We start from the raw sequence: 20,972 nt of genomic DNA, 5'->3' as shown, positions 1-20,972 counted from the left end.
GGAGAGGAATGCTGGTCGACCCGACGCAGGGAAGCAGGGAGAGCTTGGGCCGGCGGTGGCTTTGGGGCCTGTTACCTGATGGTGGCGGCAACTGTGGCTTGGGGGAAGGCAGGGAGAAAGGAAGAAAGGGGGTAGGCAGGGAGACAGAAGGGAACAGAATAAAAGAAAAGGGGGCATGAAGAGAGAAAAAAGAAAGAGAGGCAGGGAGAAAGAAAGGGCAGGGAGAGAGGAAGAAAAAGTTGGGGAAGAGAATGAGATCTGGAGGAGAGGAAGCATACAGGTTGAAAGAAGGGAAAAAAGATTGGATGCACAGTCAGAAGAAGAAAGTGCAACCAGAGACTCATGAAATCACCGGACAACAAAGGTAGGAAAAATGATTTTATTTTAAATTTAGTGATCAAAATGTGTCTGCATTTATATCTGCTGTCTATATTTTGCACTATGGCCCCCTTTTACTAAACCACAATAGCGTTTTTTAGCGCAGGGAGTGAAAGCTGCACTGGGCATTCAGCGCAGCTCCCTGCGTTAAAAACTGCTATTGTGGATTAGTTAAAAGGGAGGGGGGTATATTTGTCTATTTTTGTATGGTTGTTACTGAGGTGACAGTGCATAGAGTCATCTGCCTTGACCTCTTTGAAAAAACCCCGGAATAGAAATGATAATTAACATTTTCTCTGCGTACAGTGTGCTTTGTGGTTTTTTAAAAATTTTTTTATTGTTAGTAGATTATTTTGACTTGGTCATTTTAAAAGTAACTCGCAAGCCCAAAAAGTGTGGGCACCCCTGCTCCAGCGTCTTTATAGTGTTTATCCTCTTCTTAATTTTCTTCCCCACCATGTGCCTCATCCCTTCGTAATTTCCTTTTCGGAAGTTTAGGGCCGTGGCCGTCGTTCTGGACTGATAGTTTGTCCCTATTTCCAGGTTGAAGCATATCATATTGTTATCACTGTTTCCCAGCATCCCTTCTACTTCTACATCCTGTGCCGGTCCTCGCAGCCCATTTAGAACTAAGTCAATAATTGTGTTTCCTCTTGTGTTTTCCTTGACAAGTTCCAGGAAGCAATCGCCTACAGCATCCAGGAACTTGGTCTCTCTAGCACAGCATAAGGTGCATAGGTTCCAGTCTATCCCTGGATAGTTGAAGTCGCCCATGATAACTGTGTTGCTCCCCTTGCAGTTGCGTTTAATCTCATCCGTCATTTCTTCATCAATTTCTTTGGACTGCCCTGGGGGTCGGTAGTAAATGCCTATCCTCATTTTTGGTCCATTTGTTCCTGGAATTTTGACCCATAGAGACTCTAACTTATCTTTCCATTGTGGCATGTTCTTTCCAGTAGATTCAATTCCCTCTTTGACGTATGTGGCAATGTCTCCTCCTTTTTGAGCCACTCTGTCTCTGTATCCCGGTAGCACTCTGTCCCAGACATTTTCATCAGCCCACCATGTTTCCGTGATGCCGATGATGTCGACATCATCCTTTTGTGCCACAGCTTCTAATTCACCCATCTTATTTCTAAGGCTCCTTGTATTCATGTACATACACTTGAGTTTGTAGCCTGTTCCCTTCTTGCATGTCTCTTGTGTCCCTTTCGGTCCCTTTCGGTCTGTCCTGACTGTGATCTGGTGAGTCTTCCCCTCCATTTCCTGCATGGTATCCTCCTCTTGTGTCCCTTTCAGTCTATCCTGACTGCGATCCAGTGAGTCCTCCCCTCCATCTTCCTGCACGGTATCCTCCGGGTATACCGGTTCCCGAATTATTGACTCTCTCTCTCGGTCGACTGTCAGCTTTCCCCTAATTTCTTCCTAGTTTAAAAACTTCTCAACTTCTCTCTTGATGTTGCTTGCAAGTAACCTCGTTCCATCTCTGCTGAGGTGGAGTTCGTCCTTCCTGAATAGTACCTAAGTTTTAAGTTAGGCATCACTAAGTACGATTCTGTAATGGGCACCTAAGTGTGACTGACATGCATTAGATGCCTTAGGCGCCTATCTTTTTAGGCACCAATTACAGAGTCTCGCCCTTGTGCCCACGACAATTTTCAAATTGAAAGTTCCCATGTATTTTCCCTTTTAAAATTAGCATAAAGTTCACATGGGAAAAAATATGTACAGACTTTGTCCCTTGAGGGCAGTTTGAAAATTGTCCCTCTGACCCCTTTTCTATAGGGGAAGAGAGCAAGATTATAGAATATAACTTTACAAAATGATTGTGGGGGAGGGGGGGGCGCTAGTGAGCAGCTGACAAGTTGGACATATGAATCATACTCTCCTCAACCTGCTACTCTATAAATTTATTCCAGGCTGTTTTTATCGGGAAATAGTTGCTCTCTAAACTTGCTGATAAACTACCATATCACGTCTGCTTCTAAATCAGCAAAATCGAACTCTCCAAACAACTTACAAACTGGTTCAAAACAGATGAAACATGATCCGCCAATACCTGAAAAAATGGTGCCAGAGAAAAAACTTGTATCTCCAAACGAAATCATGCTGGAGGAACTCCGGGCTCTAAGAGAGCTTGCCTCTAAGCACTTTGAAACCACCAGAGAGCTTAAAGAAGACCTGGCAGTGATTAATATTTCTTTATCTGCATTTTAGCTGGGAATAGAATCTCTTGAAACTCATGCAGCTGACTTAGCCTTGGAGATGGCGCAATACCATGAAGTTACTAACAAACACATCAAAAAACTGGAACAAGACGTAGAAGACCTTGCCAATTGAAGTAGACGTAATAACATCAGAATTATTCCCAGCCAGATCAGGCCGGCGTGGGAGCCCTGCTCCGCCCCCCCCCCCGATCCAGCCGGAGGACAACATATTTTTAAAAAGACCCAGCGCACCGCACCAGCACATCCCAGCCAGATCGGGTCGGCGTGGGAGCCCTGCTCCGCCCCCCCGATCCAGCCGGAGGACAACATATTTAAAAAAGACCCAGCGCACCGCACCAGCACATCCCAGCCAGATCGGGCCGGCGTGGGAGCCCTGCTCCACCCCCCCCCCCCCCGATCCAGCCGGAGGACAACATATTTAAAAAAGACCCAGCGCACCGCACCAGCACATCCCAGCCAGATCGGGCCAGCGTGGGAGCCCTGCTCCGCCCCCCCGATCCAGCCGGAGGACAACATATTTAAAAAAGACCCAGCGCACCGCACCAGCACATCCCAGCCAGATCAGGCCGGCGTGGGAGCCCTGCTCCGCCCCCCCCGATCCAGCCGGAGGACAACATATTTAAAAAAGACCCAGCACACCGCACCAGCACATCCCAGCCAGATCGGGCCAGCGTTGGAGCCCTGCTCCGCCCCCCCGATCCAGCCGGAGGTCACCATATTTGAAAAAGACCCAGCGCACCGCACCAGCACAACCCAGCCAGATCAGGCCGGCGTGGGAGCCCTGCTCCGCCCCCCCCCGATCCAGCCGGAGGTCACCATATTTGAAAAAGACCCAGCGCACCGCACCAGCACAACCCAGCCAGATCGGGCCGGCGTGGGAGCCCTGCTCCGCCCCCCCGATCCAGCCGGAGGACAACATATTTAAAAAAGACCCAGCGCACCGCACCAGCACATCCCAGCCAGATCAGGCCGGCGTGGGAGCCCTGCTCCGCCCCCCCCGATCCAGCCGGAGGACAACATATTTAAAAAAGACCCAGCACACCGCACCAGCACATCCCAGCCAGATCGGGCCAGCATTGGAGCCCTGCTCCGCTCCCCCGATCCAGCCGGAGGACAACATATTTAAAAAAGACCCAGCGCACCGCACCAGCACAACCCAGCCAGATCGGGCCGGCGTGGGAGCCCTGCTCCACCCCCCCGATCCAGCCGGAGGTCACTATATTTGAAAAAGACCCAGCGCACCGCACCAGCACATCCCAGCCAGATCGGGCCAGCGTGGGAGCCCTGCTCCGCCCCCCCGATCCAGCCGGAGGTCACCATATTTGAAAAAGACCCAGCGCACCGCACCAGCACATCCCAGCCAGATCGGGCCGGCGTGGGAGCCCTGCTCCGCCCCCCCCCCCGATCCAGCCGGAGGACAACATATTTAAAAAAGACCCAGCGCACCGCACCAGCACATCCCAGCCAGATCGGGCCAGCGTGGGAGCCCTGCTCCGCCCCCCCGATCCAGCCGGAGGACAACATATTTAAAAAAGACCCAGCGCACCGCACCAGCACATCCCAGCCAGATCAGGCCGGCGTGGGAGCCCTGCTCCGCCCCCCCGATCCAGCCGGAGGACAACATATTTAAAAAAGACCCAGCACACCGCACCAGCACATCCCAGCCAGATCGGGCCAGCGTTGGAGCCCTGCTCCGCTCCCCCGATCCAGCCGGAGGACAACATATTTAAAAAAGACCCAGCGCACCGCACCAGCACAACCCAGCCAGATCGGGCCGGCGTGGGAGCCCTGCTCCACCCCCCCCCCCGATCCAGCCGGAGGTCACTATATTTGAAAAAGACCCAGCGCACCGCACCAGCACATCCCAGCCAGATCGGGCCAGCGTGGGAGCCCTGCTCCGCCCCCCCCGATCCAGCCGGAGGTCACCATATTTGAAAAAGACCCAGCGCACCGCACCAGCACAACCCAGCCAGATCAGGCCGGCGTGGGAGCCCTGCTCCGCCCCCCCCCCGATCCAGCCGGAGGACAACATATTTAAAAAAAGACCCAGCGCACCGCACCAGCACATCCCAGCCAGATCGGGCCGGCGTGAGAGCCCTGCTCCGCCCCCCCCCCCCCCCGATCCAGCCGGAGGACAACATATTTAAAAAAGACCCAGCGCACCGCACCAGCACATCCCAGCCAGATCGGGCCAGCGTGGGAGCCCTGCTCCGCCCCCCCCCCGATCCAGCCGGAGGACAACATATTTAAAAAAGACCCAGCGCACCGCACCAGCACATCCCAGCCAGATCGGGCCAGCGTGGGAGCCCTGCTCTGCCCCCCCCGATCCAGCCTGAGAACAACATATTTAAAAAAGAACCAGCGCACCGCACCAGCATAACCCAGCCAGATCGGGCCGGCGTGGGAGCCCTGCTCCGCCCCCCCAGATCCAGTCGGAGGACACCATACTTAAAAATGACCCAGCACCGCTCGGCGCACCAACGAAGGTGCACGACAAAGGCGCCTGCACCTCAATGAGCGCCTTCGAGGAGCACCTGAGGGGAACACTAGATCATCGCAGACCTCCAACACAAGGTAAGGAGCGTGGGACCCCTGCTCCTCCCCCCCCCCCCAGCACGAGAAAAACATCGCTGACTGCCACCCCACACAAACCCCTCCACAGTCCTACAATAATTTACAAGTGTACTATTGACAAAGACAGAAAACCTGCGTGGACAGAAAACCAATATAAATCGACACCAGAAGGTTTTCAAAAATCAGCAAACATGAAGATCTTATTAATCCTACTGATATATCTGCTATGCAACAACGTTAAAAATGTTATATCACTCTACCCAAAGCTTCACTCCGTTCACGAACCTAATACACCCATTAGGCTCCTAACTAACCAACAGGAAGAAAGAGTAAATCACATTAAAACAATCACAAGTAATAATAGACCTCACCGTACCCTCAAAAAAAGACCAAGGGAGATAAAACTCATCAAAACCAATACACCCACCATACCCATCACAACTACCTCCATTCCCTGCGCCTACCTCAACACTAGATCAGTAAGGAACAAAGCTTTCTTAATCAAAGACTGGATCGTCTGCAAGAAGCTAGCCTGCCTCTTTCTTACAGAAACGTGGTTACTGTCAGAAGAGGATCCAATACTAAATGACCTAATACCAGAAAACTACAAAATCCACATGCTAAACCGTGAAGACCGCAGAGGGGGAGGACTAGCAGTCATTCACAAGGAAGAACTCGAACTTGAATTAATAGACACCAAGATAACCAACCAATTAGAAACGCTAGCATGCAAAATTTGAAATAAGGACCTAGAAGAGTACCTCTCCTGTATACTATTTTATGTTCCGCCAAAATGCTGGTCAAAGGCCAGAGAAGACTTCTATGAATTCATCCTACACAACTCAATCACTCCGTCTTACAATATTATAGCAGGAGACGTGAACCTACATTTAGAGAACAAGGACAATCCCGAAACAAAAGATTTCAAAAACTTCCTATCCTCACTCAACTTCATCCTCCCTTCATCCACACAAACCCATGAAAAAGGCCACCAGCTAGATTTGGTAGCTATGTCCTCAAAAGAAATCCTAAATCCCACTATTTCCATGTCGAACGGCATCTGGAACCACGACATCTGGTCCGATCATTTTACCTACTACTTTAATTTAATCTGGAACCAACCAAAAGAAAAAACTCACCCAAAGATAAAAAAAGAACATCTCACAAGGGGCCACATCAACCCAGAGGAATAATGGGCCCAATACGAAGCGCGAGAGGAGACAAACGAAGAGGGTGAATTCTGGGAACAGTGGTCAAAAACAAGCACAACCATCTTAGACAAAATAGCTCCTAAACGAAACAGAACAAACCGCTCAAATAAATATAACAACTGCTTCGACTCCGAACTACTAAAAATGAAACAATCAATACGACGACTAGAAAGGATCTGGAACAAATCAGGTGAAACATCTGACAGGAACAATTGGAGATCAAATATAAAGGAATACAAACAACTGATAAAAGAAAAAAGGAAAACATTCTACTCATCCAAAATATATATATATAACACAAGTTCAAAAGGAATCAACACTCATGAATTGTTCAATCTAGTTAAAAATTTATTCGACACCACACGCCACAGTCAATCCACCCACGACATAAAACTTCCAACAGCAGACGATCTAGCACAACACTTTGACTCAAAAATTGGGAACCTAAGGAACAACTGCCCAACAAACAACACAGATGAACAGCAAATAGCCAACACACATGAAAATGAAACACCAGTGGACATGTTTTGGAACTCCTTTCAGGAACTAGAATGGAACAACTTCATAATACTCTACAACAAATATACTAAATCAAACTGCATCCTAGATCCCTGTCCCCCCAACATAATGAAAACAGCCCCATTAGACTTTAAAATAACACTATGGAATCATATGTCCAATAATCTCAAAAACGGAAAATTCCTATCAAAAAATGGTCACATTATAATCACCCCAATTCCAAAAAATCGTAAACTACCCCTAACATCAGCAACCAACTATAGACCAGTAGCATCCATCCCATTTTTCGTAAAAATAATGGAAGGTCTGGTACAAACTCAATTGACGGACTACCTAGATCAGTTCTCGCTGCTACATGAAACCCAGTCTGGCTTCAGACCTCTGTTTAATACCGAGACAGTGATTGCAGCGATCTTAGAATACTTACGTAACTTATTCAGCAAGGGCCATAAAGCCTTAGTCATGCAATTCGACTTGAGCTCGGCCTTCGACTTGGTGGATCACGAAAAATTACTACAATGCTTAGACGCAATCGGCATTGGAGGCGAGGTGCTGGACTGGTTCCGAGGATTCCTCACGACCCGCACCTATCAAGTTCGCTTCAATTGCAATCTCTCTAAAATATGGAGAAACCCATCAGGCGTCCCACAGGGGTCCCCACTATCCCCACTACTCTTCAACGTCTATATAGCTTCACTAGGTACGCAGCTGACCCAGCGAGGCATAAAAGTATTTAGTTATGCCAACGACTTCACAATCATTATCCCGTTTACTGCATCTCCCTCCGAAATCACCCCCACAGCATCAGAAGCGCTGAACATGATGGAACAATGGACCAAAGATTTCAAACTGAAGCTCAATTCAGATAAAACTAAATTCTTTATAGCCTCGCCACACGCAAATAACACGACAAAATCATTACACATTAACAATCTCAACTACCCCATTCAATCAACAATGAAGGTCCTAGGAGTAATATTAGACCAAGGCCTAACAATGAAAGACCATATAGACTCCCTAATCAAAAGAGGATTTTTCACTCTCTGGAAACTTAGGTCCATTAAGGCGTACTTCCACACCTCGGCTTTCAGAATTCTAGTACAATCCCTAATACTAAGCCACCTGGATTATTGCAACATCACCCACCTGACAATCCCCCAGAAGCAAATGCAAAGATTACAACTGATACAAAACGCAGCAGTCAGGATGATCTTCGGGCTGAAGAAGTCCGACCACATAACCCCTTCCTACCGACTCCTACACTGGCTGCCGATGGGGGCATGCACGAAATTCAAGCTAGGATGTCTCTGCTTCAAGGTATTAAATGGTCTAGCCCCTAAATACATTACAGACCTCTTCTCATTCCCAACCAACAGACATGAAAGAAAAACACACCTGAAATTTGTCTCCCCACCGACTAGAGGGTGCAAATATAAGAGATACCACCAACAACTGCTATCGTATCAAGCAGCCTTATGGGGTAAAGACTTAGAAAAACTAATTGCACACACAAACAACTATGAAGAATTTAGGAAACACCTAAAAACTTACCTGTTCTCGAAATACCTAGGAAACGAACCAGGACATCAGCCCCTCCCGTAACTCCATCACATACCCGAACTTGTAAACTGTTAACCTAACTCCTAATCACTAACTATGAATACTCCATTCAATTCATGGAACATTTCTAATTCTTTGTAAGCAGCACCGCACTTCTTGGTCTTGCAGCATACAAACTGTTGTTACTATTATTAATGCCGGTATTATCAGATGTACACTGCTATACTCTTTAATTCGTCGTATGTACAGTCTCTCTTTATTGTATTTACAGTTACCCTTTATTGTAAACCGCCTAGAAGTCGCAAGATTACTGGCGGTATATAAAAATAAAGTTATTATTATTATTATTATTATTATTGGCTTAAAAGAGGGTATTGACGGATCTGATATACTAACTTTCCTCACCAAATGGCTACCTAAGGTTTTGCACCTCAAATCACCGCATGATCTCGATATCGAACGTGTTCATCGTGTTCCATCGTGCAGCAAGCCTTCTCAACCTTTCCCTCACCCCTTTCTTGTGAAGCTATGAAAATTTCCTCAAGTTCTACAAATCTTAGCAGCAAGGAATCATACAGGGTTGATTATTATTAATGGCAAAAAAGTTTTCATCATTCCCGATCTTGCAAAATCAATGGCAAGAAAAAGAAAATCATTTCTTGTGATGCGTGCATGCCTGAAATCTTTAGGAGCACGCTTTTGCTTACAATATCTCGCATGGATGACTCTCCTGAAACTTTGCAGAATTATTTGGATGAAATTCAATCTCATTGCATGGCTACCTGATCTTTGTTTGTAAACTCTCACCGAGAGATAAAATTACTTCAAGCACTATCTGAGTTTGCATCTCGCCACTGCTCTACTAATGCCATTCCTATAAGAATATTTTCTACTTTCACAACATGTGATTTCATCACAACTTATTGGATGTTCTGGTTTTACTCTACTTACGGTAATAACAATATGAACAAATTTGTCTTTTCTTATAATACTTTCTATAGCAAGATGTTCATGTGATTCTTACCACATACAATATGACTTTTTATTCAAGTTTTATAACTCAAGTATCAACATATCATATACTTGTATGGATCTTGGTATTCATTTACCCCTCCCCCCTTTTACTAAACTGCTATAGCAGTTATTAGCGCAGGGAACTGCGCTGAATGCTCCACGCTTCTCCCAATGCTCATAGTGTTCCTATGGGAGAGGCGTGTGTGGCTCCCTGCACTAATAACCGCTATTGCGGTTTAGTAATAGGGGGGTTTAATTTATCAAAATTTCCTTTGAATCAGATTGCATGCAGTTATATTATTTTGAACTATACTTCTATTATATGTCTCTCCTAAATATAGTCTAGATTATGTCCTTATTTAATTTACATTTATATTAGAGGGTGATTCAGTGTCCTTTTGCCTTCTGCCATTACTCCCATAATTTAAAAAGTTACTCTCACAGGCGGAACTTGTTTTAAGTTCTCTATGCCACTTTTTTCACTTTCATTTCAGAGGCTCTCTCATATTTAATATTATATTTCTTGTGGAATTAATTCTTAACATAATGTTTCTGATATCCTCATACCATCATGGTTCAATCTAATATTAACTCCTCATTGATATTTATTTCCTGAAATGTAAATGGTTTGAGAGATCCTGTGAAAAGAAGAAAATATTTTCTCATCTTAAAAACTCAAACCATCATTTTTATTTTTTTTTTTATAGGAAACCCATATATCCAACATTTCCCAATTTCTTGGTTATAACTGTTGGCTGATTAATGTTATTGAAGCCCCGGCCATTGGAATTTTAGACACTCATATAGATCCTGACTTATTCTGAAAAATATTTTCATGATAAATGTTTTCAGTAAATTTATACGCACCTAATACAGATTCACTGGATTTCCTTCTTAATCTTTTTCAAACAATCTCTACATTGGATCCACTTCCTATTCTTATGGGTAGAGATTTCAATTTACCATTAGACAGACACTCCTCCCTCCGGGTCATCTTTGACTCTTCTCTCTCTCTTTCTCTGTACAAATCCAACAGACCACTAAAGTCTGTCATTTCTTCTTCTATAATATCACAAAAATACAACCTTTCCTTTCTGAGCACACTACCAAAATCCTTATCCTCCACACTCATAACCTCTCAACTAGATTACTGTAACTTGCTTCTCATAGGTCATCCACTAAGCCAGTGGTTCCCAACCCTGTCCTGGAGGAACACCAGGCCAATTGGGTTTTCAGGCTAGCCCTAATGAATATGCATGAAGCAAATTTGCATGCCTATCACTTCCATCATATGCAAATCTCTCTCATGCATATTCATTAGGGCTAGCCTGAAAACCCGATTGGCCTGGTGTTCCTCCAGGACAGGGTTGGGAATCACTGCACTAAGCCATATCTCCCCTTTAGTCCAAGTTTCCAAGTTTATTAAAAATTTGTTATACCACCAAATCAAACTTCTTGGCTGTTTACAAGACATTAAAAAGATATAACATAAAGTGATTAGGCTCTGAGAAATTTAATTAAAAATTTAAAATAAAAAAGTTCTTAATTTTCTATTATATTTTTATCAATATTTTTAAAATTTCTTACCATCCGTTTGTATTTTCCTTTCATGTATCCTTTACTATACTTATTGTAGTTCTCCCTACTTCCCTTATGTATTGTCACATCATGTCCGTCTGTGTTGGTTTTAGTTAATAATTAAGACCCTGTTTTAATTGTAAATCACTTTGAATTAATGATATTGTGATACATCAAAATTTTAATAAAACTTGATAGTAACAAGGCTAAAAACATAAAGTAAAATCAGCAAATTAGTAACAAACAAAATTACAAAACCTGAGCAAAAGGAATTAAGGTAGAACTAAATAATTGATAGGAAAGAACAGGGAAAGGGAATCACAATAGGGAGGGATAACGTAAATTTTTCAAAAAAGAAAAGAATCAAAGTCAGTACTGAAAGAAAAATAAAAAAGAGATTGTCTTTATAAGGACGGTTTAGAGTCCAAAGGCATCTTTAAACAAGAATGCTCTTAAGTTGGACTTAAAATAAAGTAATGAGGAAGCTTTTCTTAAATGGTTAGGAGTGGAGTTCCAAAGAGATGGGGCAGTAACCGAGAAAATATAAGCATGTAAGGTGTTAATGTATGGAATAGGAAGCAAATTCTAAGAGACTGACCAAAGACTTCTTTGTGGAGAATATGGAATCAGTACTCTATTAATGATTTTGGGTTGGTTAGTTTCAAGGGTTTTAAAGGTTAATCGCATAATTTTATATGTAATTCTGTGCTTGATGGGTACAGAGCAACTTTTTTTGAGACGCTTTACAGTTGTTGGCGATCCTCAGAGAATTTTACATACAGGCACTTTGTTGTTATCTTCCATTTTTTGTGGCATATTTTAGTCTCCCCCTTTTTTACCATGGACCTCTGACGAAGGTTTGTCCGAAACACAGACCGTGTCGGTCCCTTGTTTGGTAAAAGGGTTATATATATATTTTTAATCTTGTCACAATAAAATTTGCCTACATCTTGTACACAGTCTGCAGTTTTGTTTTGTTTGTTCGTGCTTGATGGGTAACCAGTGGGCTGCGATCAACAAGGATGTTCAACCTTCTGCTGCACGACTTATATTCCCTCAGTGTTACTTCATTGGCTCCCTATCCATTTCTCCATACAGTTCAAACTACTCTTATTGACTTACAAGTGCGTTCACTTTGCAGCTCCTCAGTACTTCTCTCTCCCTATTCTCTTCCCCGGGAATTCCATTCATCAGTAAGTGTCTCTACAGCAAGCTCCAGTCTCCGTCCCTTCTATCTTGTTGCACCATATACCTGGAACAGACTATCTAAGTCAGTACTTCAAGCTCCATCTCTGCAGTGGTGTACCTAGGGTACACTCAGGGCTGATCATTTTTTAACACACTCCCCAATATAAAAAAAATATTTTTAGTACTTATATTTATTTATTTATTTTTATAGCCCAACCTCCACAAAGAGCTCATAACGGATTACAGGTTAACATTCACAGTGTTACAATATAACATTACCAACCCCATTCCAACGCTGTGGTATAAACAAAAAAAAAAGACATTTCCTCTCTCTGTTAGGTCCTAGCTCACACTTGCTGTCTAACACCAGTCTGGGAGGATACACATTTCAAATCTGACGTATTGTAATCACAAAATAGAAAAGAAAATTATTTTTTCTGTCTTTTGTTGTCTAGTCACTTTATTTTTTTCCCATGAAATTTTATTGGGTTTTCAAAGGGTTACATAAAACAAAGTCAATAACAAAACATCAATGAGCGTCACTTTATTATTCAAATCATGTTGGCCCCAAGCTCTGGTTTCTGTTTGTCTTCTGTTAACTCGCTCACTAGGGTCTCCTGCCCATTTGATGTTTTCTTCTTTCTCCGTGTTTACCATTCATCTTCCATCTCTGTATCTTCCCTTCCATTGACATATCCAACATTTCTGTTTCTTTACCACTGTCTACCATCTCTCTCTCTCTTTTCCTGCCTTGTGCCCTCAGTAAATCCTCTCTATTCCCCTCCATGCAGCATCTCCCTTATCCCCCTCCATTATCATATGCAACATTTCTTTCTCTCTCCACATGCACCATCTCTCCCTGCCCTCCACCCTATGTCCAATATTTCTCCTTCTCTCTTCTCCATGCATGTTTCCCTCCCTTCCACCATATGCAGGATTTTTTCTTCTCACCCCTTTCTACTTCTTTGTTGCATCTCCCTTCCTCTTCTCCACCCCATGTCCAACAATTCTTCCTCTCTTCTCTCTCCCCCCATATGCAGCAGTTTCCATTCCTCCCTTCTATCCTCCTGTACAGCAGTTTTCCCTCCCTCCCATTCCCCCTGTGCAGCACCTCCAGACCAGACTCACCCCCCTCCCCCCAGCATGAGATTTGACAATCCTTCGGGCCTCCAATGGCAGCAACAGCGGTGGCAGTGGCTGACCATTAGAAGCAGTGCCAAACGGCCAAACGGGCTCCGCTAGGGCTTCTCTCTGCTGCATCATCAGTGATGTCATCAGTGATGTGGCAGAGGGAAATCACCAGCAGGCCAGGCCACAAGAAGCCTGTTCAGAGTGCTGTCACCAAAGGCTGGCCACTGCCACTATTACTGCTGCTTTAGAAGGCAGGCCCAGAGGTACACGAGTTCTATTTTTGTCGGCAGCCATAACTAGCTGTTCTGTTGCCATTGGGCCTTCCTCTCAGCTGGTCATGCCTAAGGTTTTGAATGGGACAGTCGCGTTTTCGGATCCCCTGCCCCGTTGTCCCTACACACAGCTTCGGGACGCCAAAATGTCCCATTTACAGGGTCAGCGTCCCGAAGCTGCGCGCGGGGACAACAGGACAGGTGATCAATTCCTGCCCCTCCCCTGCCGCACCAAAAAAAAAATTAAAAAAAAGCCTCCCTCCAGGCCCGATTTAAACTTCCCACGGTCCACCGCCGCTGCTCCTCTGCTTACCTCCTTGCCACTACTCGCACCCGGAAGCCTTCTTCCCGACATCAATTCTGACGTCAGAGAGGACGTTCCGGGCCAGCCAATCGCTACCTGGCTGGCCTGGAACGTCCTCTCCGACATCAGAATTGACGTCGGGAAGAAGGCTTCTGGGTGCGATTAGCGTCAGGAAGGTAAGCAGAGAGGCAGCAGCGGCGGACTGGGGGGGTAGTTTAAATCGGGCCTGGAGGGAGGCTTTTGTTTTCCGCAGTAGGGGGGGAAGGAGGTAGGCAGGCAGGCTGGCTGGCTGGCTCTGGGAGAGGGAGGTAGGTAGGCAGGCTTGCTGACTTTGGTGGAGACAGGCAGGCTGGCTTTGGGGGAGGCAGGCAGGCTCTGGGGGAGGTAGGCAGGCAGGCTGGCTCTGGGGGAGGTAGGCTAGCAGGTTTTTTGGGAGGGGGTGGGACAAAGGCTGGAAGGCAGTGAGAGACATAGGAAGGAGGCACTGGGGACACTAAGGACATAGAAAGAGGCACTAAGGACATAGGAAGGAGGCGCTGGGGACACTAAGGACATAGGAAGGAGGCAGTGGGGGCACTAAAGACATAGGAAGGAGGCGCTGGGGACACTAAGGACATAGGAAGGCACTGGGGGCACTAGGAAGGAAGGAGGGAGGGAATAGAAAGGGACAATTGTTGGGCCTGAGTGCAGAAAGAAATGAAAGATGCACAGTCAGATGCACAGTCAGAAGGAAATGCAACCAGATTCTCATGAAATCACCAGACAGCAAAGGTAGGAAAAATGATTATATTTTCAATTTAGTGATAAAAATGTGTCAGTTTTGAGAATTTATATCTGCTGTCTATATTTTGCATTATATTTGTCTATTTTTCTATAGTTACTGAGGTGACATCATTGAAAACCCCCCAAATATAAATGATAATTAACATTTTCTCTGCGTATAGGATGCTTTGTGTTTTTTAAAATTTTATGGTTACCATTATGAAATAATAAGATATTGTGTGTACATGAAAAATGAATGGAAGAAATTGGGGGCAGGGCTAGGGTGGGATTGGGGGCAGGACTGAATATTAATAGATGTCCCATTTTGATGAAAAATTAAATGGTCACGTTAGTTGTGCCTATTTCCTATTTCCACGAATGCATGACCCGGCAGAGAGGAAGGCCTGAAGCTGGAAGAGCAACGAAGTTCCCAGACCATGGCACCGACCCCAGGAGCACCCCCTCTTGGTTTGTACCTGGGGCAGACTGCCCCCCCCCCCTCTTGGTACACCACTGCATCTCTGGCAGTATTCAAATCTAGGCTAAAAGCCCACTTTTTTAAGGCTGCTTTTAACTCCAGACTCTTACTCATTCCCTAACCCCTATATGTCCCATTTGCCTGTTTTGAGTAGATTGTAAGCTCTATCAGGCAGGGATTGTCTCTTACATGTTTAATGTACAGTGCTATGTACATCTGTCAGCATTATAGAAATGATAAGTAGTAGTAGTAATAGTAGTCAAGTCCTGTGGAGATAAATAGCCTCATTAAATATGAAACACTAGTGTTTAAGCCCGTTACATTAACGAGTGCTAGAATAGATGTCTGTCGGTCTTTCTCCTGCCCCCCTGTCTCTTTCTTCCTTTCTTTCTGTCTCTCTCCCTGCCCTGTCTATCTTTCTTTCTTTCTTTCTATCTTTCTTTCTCCCTCCCGCTGTCTATCTTTATTTCCTTCTTTCTATCTTTTTTTCTTTCTGTCGCTCTCCCTGCCCAGACCCTCACTGAAGCCGTCTTCCAGCGGTGCCAGCTAAGGGATCCCTTGCCCTTTCCTCAATCCAGCTGTGGTCAGTTGCCCGCACACTCCTGGCGGGGGAAGGGAGGGGTTCATTTAGCTCTCGTTCGCTGAGGTGGTGGTGGGCCACCCCATCCATGCACTCTCTCTTTCCTACCTGCACTCCAAATGCCTGCTTCTCTCACTAGCCCAAAGCCTCTCTCTCAAGTGGCTATCCCATGTCTCTCTTCTCCTCACCAACCCAGGCTCCCAACTCCCAATCAGGCATCTCTTTCCGCTCCCACCCAACTATCATTCTCCTCCTTGTCCTCCACCCTCATCTCATGATTGATTCCCTTGCTCCTGCCCCCAGCTGACCGTCTAACCTGCTGGTTCCTTCTTCGGACAGATGGGAATGATCTCCCTCCTCCCCCTTGCTCCAGGGGAGTTTACTTTGGGGGGAGGGGTCACAGTCGCGGGCATCGGGAGTTTTTGTTGTTGCAAGCTCCCTTTACCCCTACATGCCAGCGATTGTTGGGTTTTTTTGGGGGTTTTTTGGCAGACAGAGAGAGGGCGGGAGGGGGGGGAGTGGCTGCCATGGTGATCTGGCCGACTCCCTTGCCGGAGTTATTTTTTAGTTTAAAGGTGCCGCCGCGGCTCCTCTAACGATCCCCGCCTGCATTAGAAGTCTTCTCTGAAGCAGGTGCAGCTCGTGACAGGAGCCGCGTCGGCACCTTTAAACTGAAAAATAACTCCGGCAAGAGAGCCGGCCAACTGGCAGTTCAAGTCGGAGCTTCAGTCTGGCCTGCTCCCTGCTCGCCATGCCGTATGGTATTTTTTAGTTGAAAGACGCGGTGGCGGCGGCTCCTCTCATGATCCCCACGTGCGTCGGAAGTCCGACGCAGGCGGGGATCGTGAGAGGAGCCACTGCCGCGTCTTTCAACTAAAAAATACAATACGGCAAGGCGAGCAGGGAGCAGGCCAGACCGAAAAACAGGACAAAAAACAGAACCCTAAGCGCGCATGCGCACTCCTACCTGCTGAAGTAGGCCGCTGTCTAGGCCTACCTCGAAATGGAGACTCCACACACTATATACTGGTTTCAATAGGTATATATTTATTAACAAATCAGTAACAGCTTACAAGAACAAATCATTCAGCATATAATGTAACAGATGTGATCCTCAGGCCTGAGGGTCCTCTGATGTCTGTTCTGCTTACTTCCGTTTTACAGGCCTGTTTTTATACATTTTTTGGTGGTCAACACCACGTTGGCCTAAATCACATGGTACATCTTTATTGGTTATTTTCTTATACGTCATTACATAAGTAGATTCATTTATTGGCTTATCTATTTGTGTCATCTTATACGTCTGTTCAGTCTACCATAAGGCCTAACCCTTTCCTGCAAATGCCCTTTTCCCTTTACCATATAAGCAATTCCGAGTCTCAAATTCCTTCTCTGCTATGGTAACACATGATATATCTTGCTAAATAATATTCTTGAGAATTCTATTTTTCTGACCATGAGCTGTGTTCCTCTTTGCATAATATCCGGCCAGGTGCCATGCATCGGAGTTTAAGTCTTGTTTCTTACAAGATTTTGCTTACCATAGCTAACTCAGAAACAGAATATTTCTCAATCACTATAGGCCAGCTGGCAAGTGGGTTATGAAATATCTTTTATAGTTAATATACTGATTTATTAGAGCAAGAGGGAGGGGAGGGGGTTTTTCTCCTGTGAGGTCTGGTTACTTCACCTTTATCCAAAGGACTTATCCTGCTTCACCTGTATCACACCAGGACTTCTTCTTCTTCTTCTTCTTATCCTCTTTTCCCTCTCACTGCAGGTCCCTACAGCTCACGGAAAACAGGTGCACACAGTGGGAGTACGCATGCGCAGCTTAGGGTTTTATTATATTAGATGATGATGGAGGTAGTCCTTAAGTCCAGGTTGTGAAAATAATAATAGCAAACAGATAGGCATATCTTTACCAAAAGCTGCCTTGAGTGCCAATCTGGGGGAGGTCATGCCACTTCCCACTTGGAAGAGAAGACAATGGGCCTGATTCTATAAACAGTGCCTAGTGTCGCCTAACTCCTAGGCATGGTTATCAATCAACCGCTAGGCATCATTTATAGAGTTGTAATTAGTAGCATCTAAATCATCTTAGGCTTCACTAGGCATCCTAGTGACGCCTAAGTCTTACCACACCTATTCTCTGCCTCTAACCACGCCTGCTTTGTAGGTTGATTTAGACGTCATTACTGGCGCTGCTCAGAGTTCATTTTTCTAAAGAGTTTACAATGATGTGCTCAGTTACCACGCCAATTAAGCTTATTAATCAATTTTGAGTTCCACAAGTAACTGCTAGGCTTCCCCAATCTAGGTGGGTTTAGAGAGGGCTGCTAACTGCAAGCTCTGACAATCCCCAGGGGGCCTCATTGGTTCACATTCATATAACCAGTCTTTAGCTTTTGGTTTCAGTTTCAGCTTTGGCTGATACCAGGCAGTAAATTTTGGCTGCAGTTTCGGTTTCAGCCGAATGTAGACAGTCTCGGTAGTAGTTTTGGTTTTGGCAGTCAATCAGCCTCAAAATAGGTTTGAAGTTGAATTAGGGGGTGTAGGAAGAATTTTTTAAAAAATTGTATTTCATTTTTTCCTTTTGTTGGTTTTCTTTATGGTTTTCATTTTGTTTAATTTTATTGTTACATTAAATAATAAAGTTATATTTATGCCCATTAACTTTATTGTATTCATGCTAATACAACTTTACACACATAAATTTATGTTTGTAGAGCAATTTAAAAAAAAGTGAATGCACATCCTGGGGGGAAGGGGAAGGAGTGCTAGAAAACCAAAACAGTACAAGGGCAAATGGAACAGTATATGATGGGAGAGTAAGAAGAAATAAGAAAAGGGTGCTGGGATTGAGGAGCAAAGAAAGAACATTTGAAACAGATTAAAGCTATTTAATTTATTATGGAGTAAATTTTGCCAGTTCTGCCAGTTGCCAGTTGAAGTTTCTGTTCTAGAAAAGCTGAGTAGAGCATTTCAGAACAGATTAGATCTCCTTTCTGGGAATCTGTGAAGTTTCCACATAGTGTCAGGAAATCCTGTCAGTAAAAATTTCAGTAAGACAGTCAGGAACTATTGCAGTCAGTTATTGCCCATTTGCAAGGACCTCTGGAAGGTCACTTGGCAAGAAAAGGGAGGGTGAAAAGTGGAAGAGGAAGTCGGAAAATTTACTGTTCTGTCTTAGACTTAAAATATATAAAGGGAAAAGGATATTAAGGGGGTAGTTATTAAGGAGTGTTATGACTATAATATGCATTATTTTCCCTTCACCAAACTTCAAATGGCAATAAAATGTGTTATATTACCATAATAGAGATTAATATTAGTTACTGCAGGATGCATAGTAATGGGATGCAAAGCATGCAAATGCATGCAAAATACCTCATTATTTTGTAAATTGAATAATGCAGAGTTCAGTGATATTCCTGAAAAAATAAAACTAGATTAAGGTTGGTCTTATTTTTCCTGACCAGGAGCATTGGGCCACAGTGCCATAGCCCTGATGCTCTAGGATCACATCTTAAAAGAGACAGGTCCTAGTTTGCCCCCTAATCTCAATTTCCCTGCCATATCATAGCCCCTCTCTCAATGCCCCCATTTGAGATCCCCCTTTCTGATGCCTCCTCTATCAGATTCCCCTTCTGATGTCCCTCATATCAGGTCCCTCTTCTGATGCCCCAATATCAGATCCTTCATGCTTCAAAAGCACTAACAATATAGGATCACCCATCTCTGTTGCCCTCCCTAGGCCTATCTTTACTAATCCCTGGGGTCTAGTAGGTACGGAACAGAAGCAATCCCCGGTCACTCCTGCCATGCCAACACTGGATTCTAAATGGAACCATGACTCTTAGTAGTGATCTCACAGAACTACTGCTTGGGTTGAGGCAGTTGTATAAGTGGGAGAGGGAGATCAGATATGGGGAGCATTAGGAGAGAAACTGATACTGCAAGTTAGTCATTCCTTTGGAAAATTAATGTAAATAAAAATGAAACACTTACTCTGGGTATCCTCTTGCCTTATCTTAAGTGACAAATAGTTCCACAGTGTTGGTGCTGCACCCAAAAAGGTCCTATTAATAAGTGTCCCTGGCTAGATATGGACTCATGATTGGATTTGAGCCATAGCAATGTGTGCAACAAATAGGCTGGCCCCTTGCCCTCTGTTACTTGTTATTTGCTGTTTCTTTGTAATTAGGCCTTTAATATGACAACTCAAACTTTAGCAATATTTTAATAAAGAATTGCTAACTTCGATTTAATTCATTTTGCATAGGTGAGTTTGTGATCTCACCTGTGGATGGGGATCTGCGAGTTCGAAAAGACTGTGAGCTGGACCGGGAAAATATTGCTTTTTATAATATCACCGTCATGGCTACAGATAGAGGAACCCCACCGCTGAGCTCCTCGGTGAGTTCTGAACTTCTTTTGCTCTTGCTTTCTTCTTGACTCTGGATTCCACTTTCCATGCCCAGAGACCTCATGTTTTGAAGCTACATTGACTCAGAATATACTAAAGATAAATGACTTGTGGCTATTAGTTAAAACTTTTTTCACCTAAATGTGGATTTTCTTTAATAGACTGTGACTCAGTATTGCACAATTAATTTTTACCCAATATTTGTTGTATACATTTTTGTTTCTGGAAGTTGCCAGGTGATCATATTCATAAATGATCTTTAACTAATATTTACAGTCAACAAAATAGACTGCTTTGATGGCTTTACCTATAAATAAGAGGTAGTGGCGTAGTAAAAGTGGATGGAGAGCCCCAGGCGCTATCTTGGTGGAGTGCTGACACCTCACCTCTCCTCCCCCCAGGGGTTTTCTTAAATGCACCCACCCCCACCATGTTCCTCTTCTAATCTTTGCTGGCAGTAAGCAGGATCTTTACTTACTCAGCCTTCCTACAACATCACTTCCTGTTCACAGGACCAGGAAATGACATCACAGGGAAGGCTCAGGCAGTACAAGCTGTGGATAGGAGATCCTGTTTGCTGCCAGTGAAGACTTGAAGAGGTACGAGGCCACAAATTTCCTTTGCTAGGTCACTATTAAGGGGGCTATTCCTTTTTTCAGATAACATATTTTCTGGAATTTGTTCCTTATTGGTATATTTACAATCCTGTGAACAGATTTGAATTGTTCTTTTGCACATACTTTTATACATGTATACCTCAGACAAT

General features: G+C 44.6%; 1 protein-coding gene across 1 annotated transcript in view; it reads left to right on the top strand.

The window, feature by feature from the left end:
* The window catches only part of CDH23 (cadherin related 23), a 1,673,137-nt gene that overhangs the window by 1,480,402 nt on the left and 171,763 nt on the right, over positions 1-20,972 (top strand). Inside the window, exon 41 of the mRNA XM_033942780.1 lies at positions 20,063-20,196. Coding sequence (XP_033798671.1) covers positions 20,063-20,196 — 134 coding nt within the window. The remainder of the gene's footprint in view (positions 1-20,062; positions 20,197-20,972) is intronic.

The sequence above is a fragment of the Geotrypetes seraphini genome, chromosome 4, assembly GCF_902459505.1.
Source record: "Geotrypetes seraphini chromosome 4, aGeoSer1.1, whole genome shotgun sequence".
NCBI classification, from domain to species: domain Eukaryota; kingdom Metazoa; phylum Chordata; class Amphibia; order Gymnophiona; family Dermophiidae; genus Geotrypetes; species Geotrypetes seraphini.
Note: the sequence above shows the minus strand (reverse complement) of the source record. Positions and strands in the feature narration are given on the sequence as shown.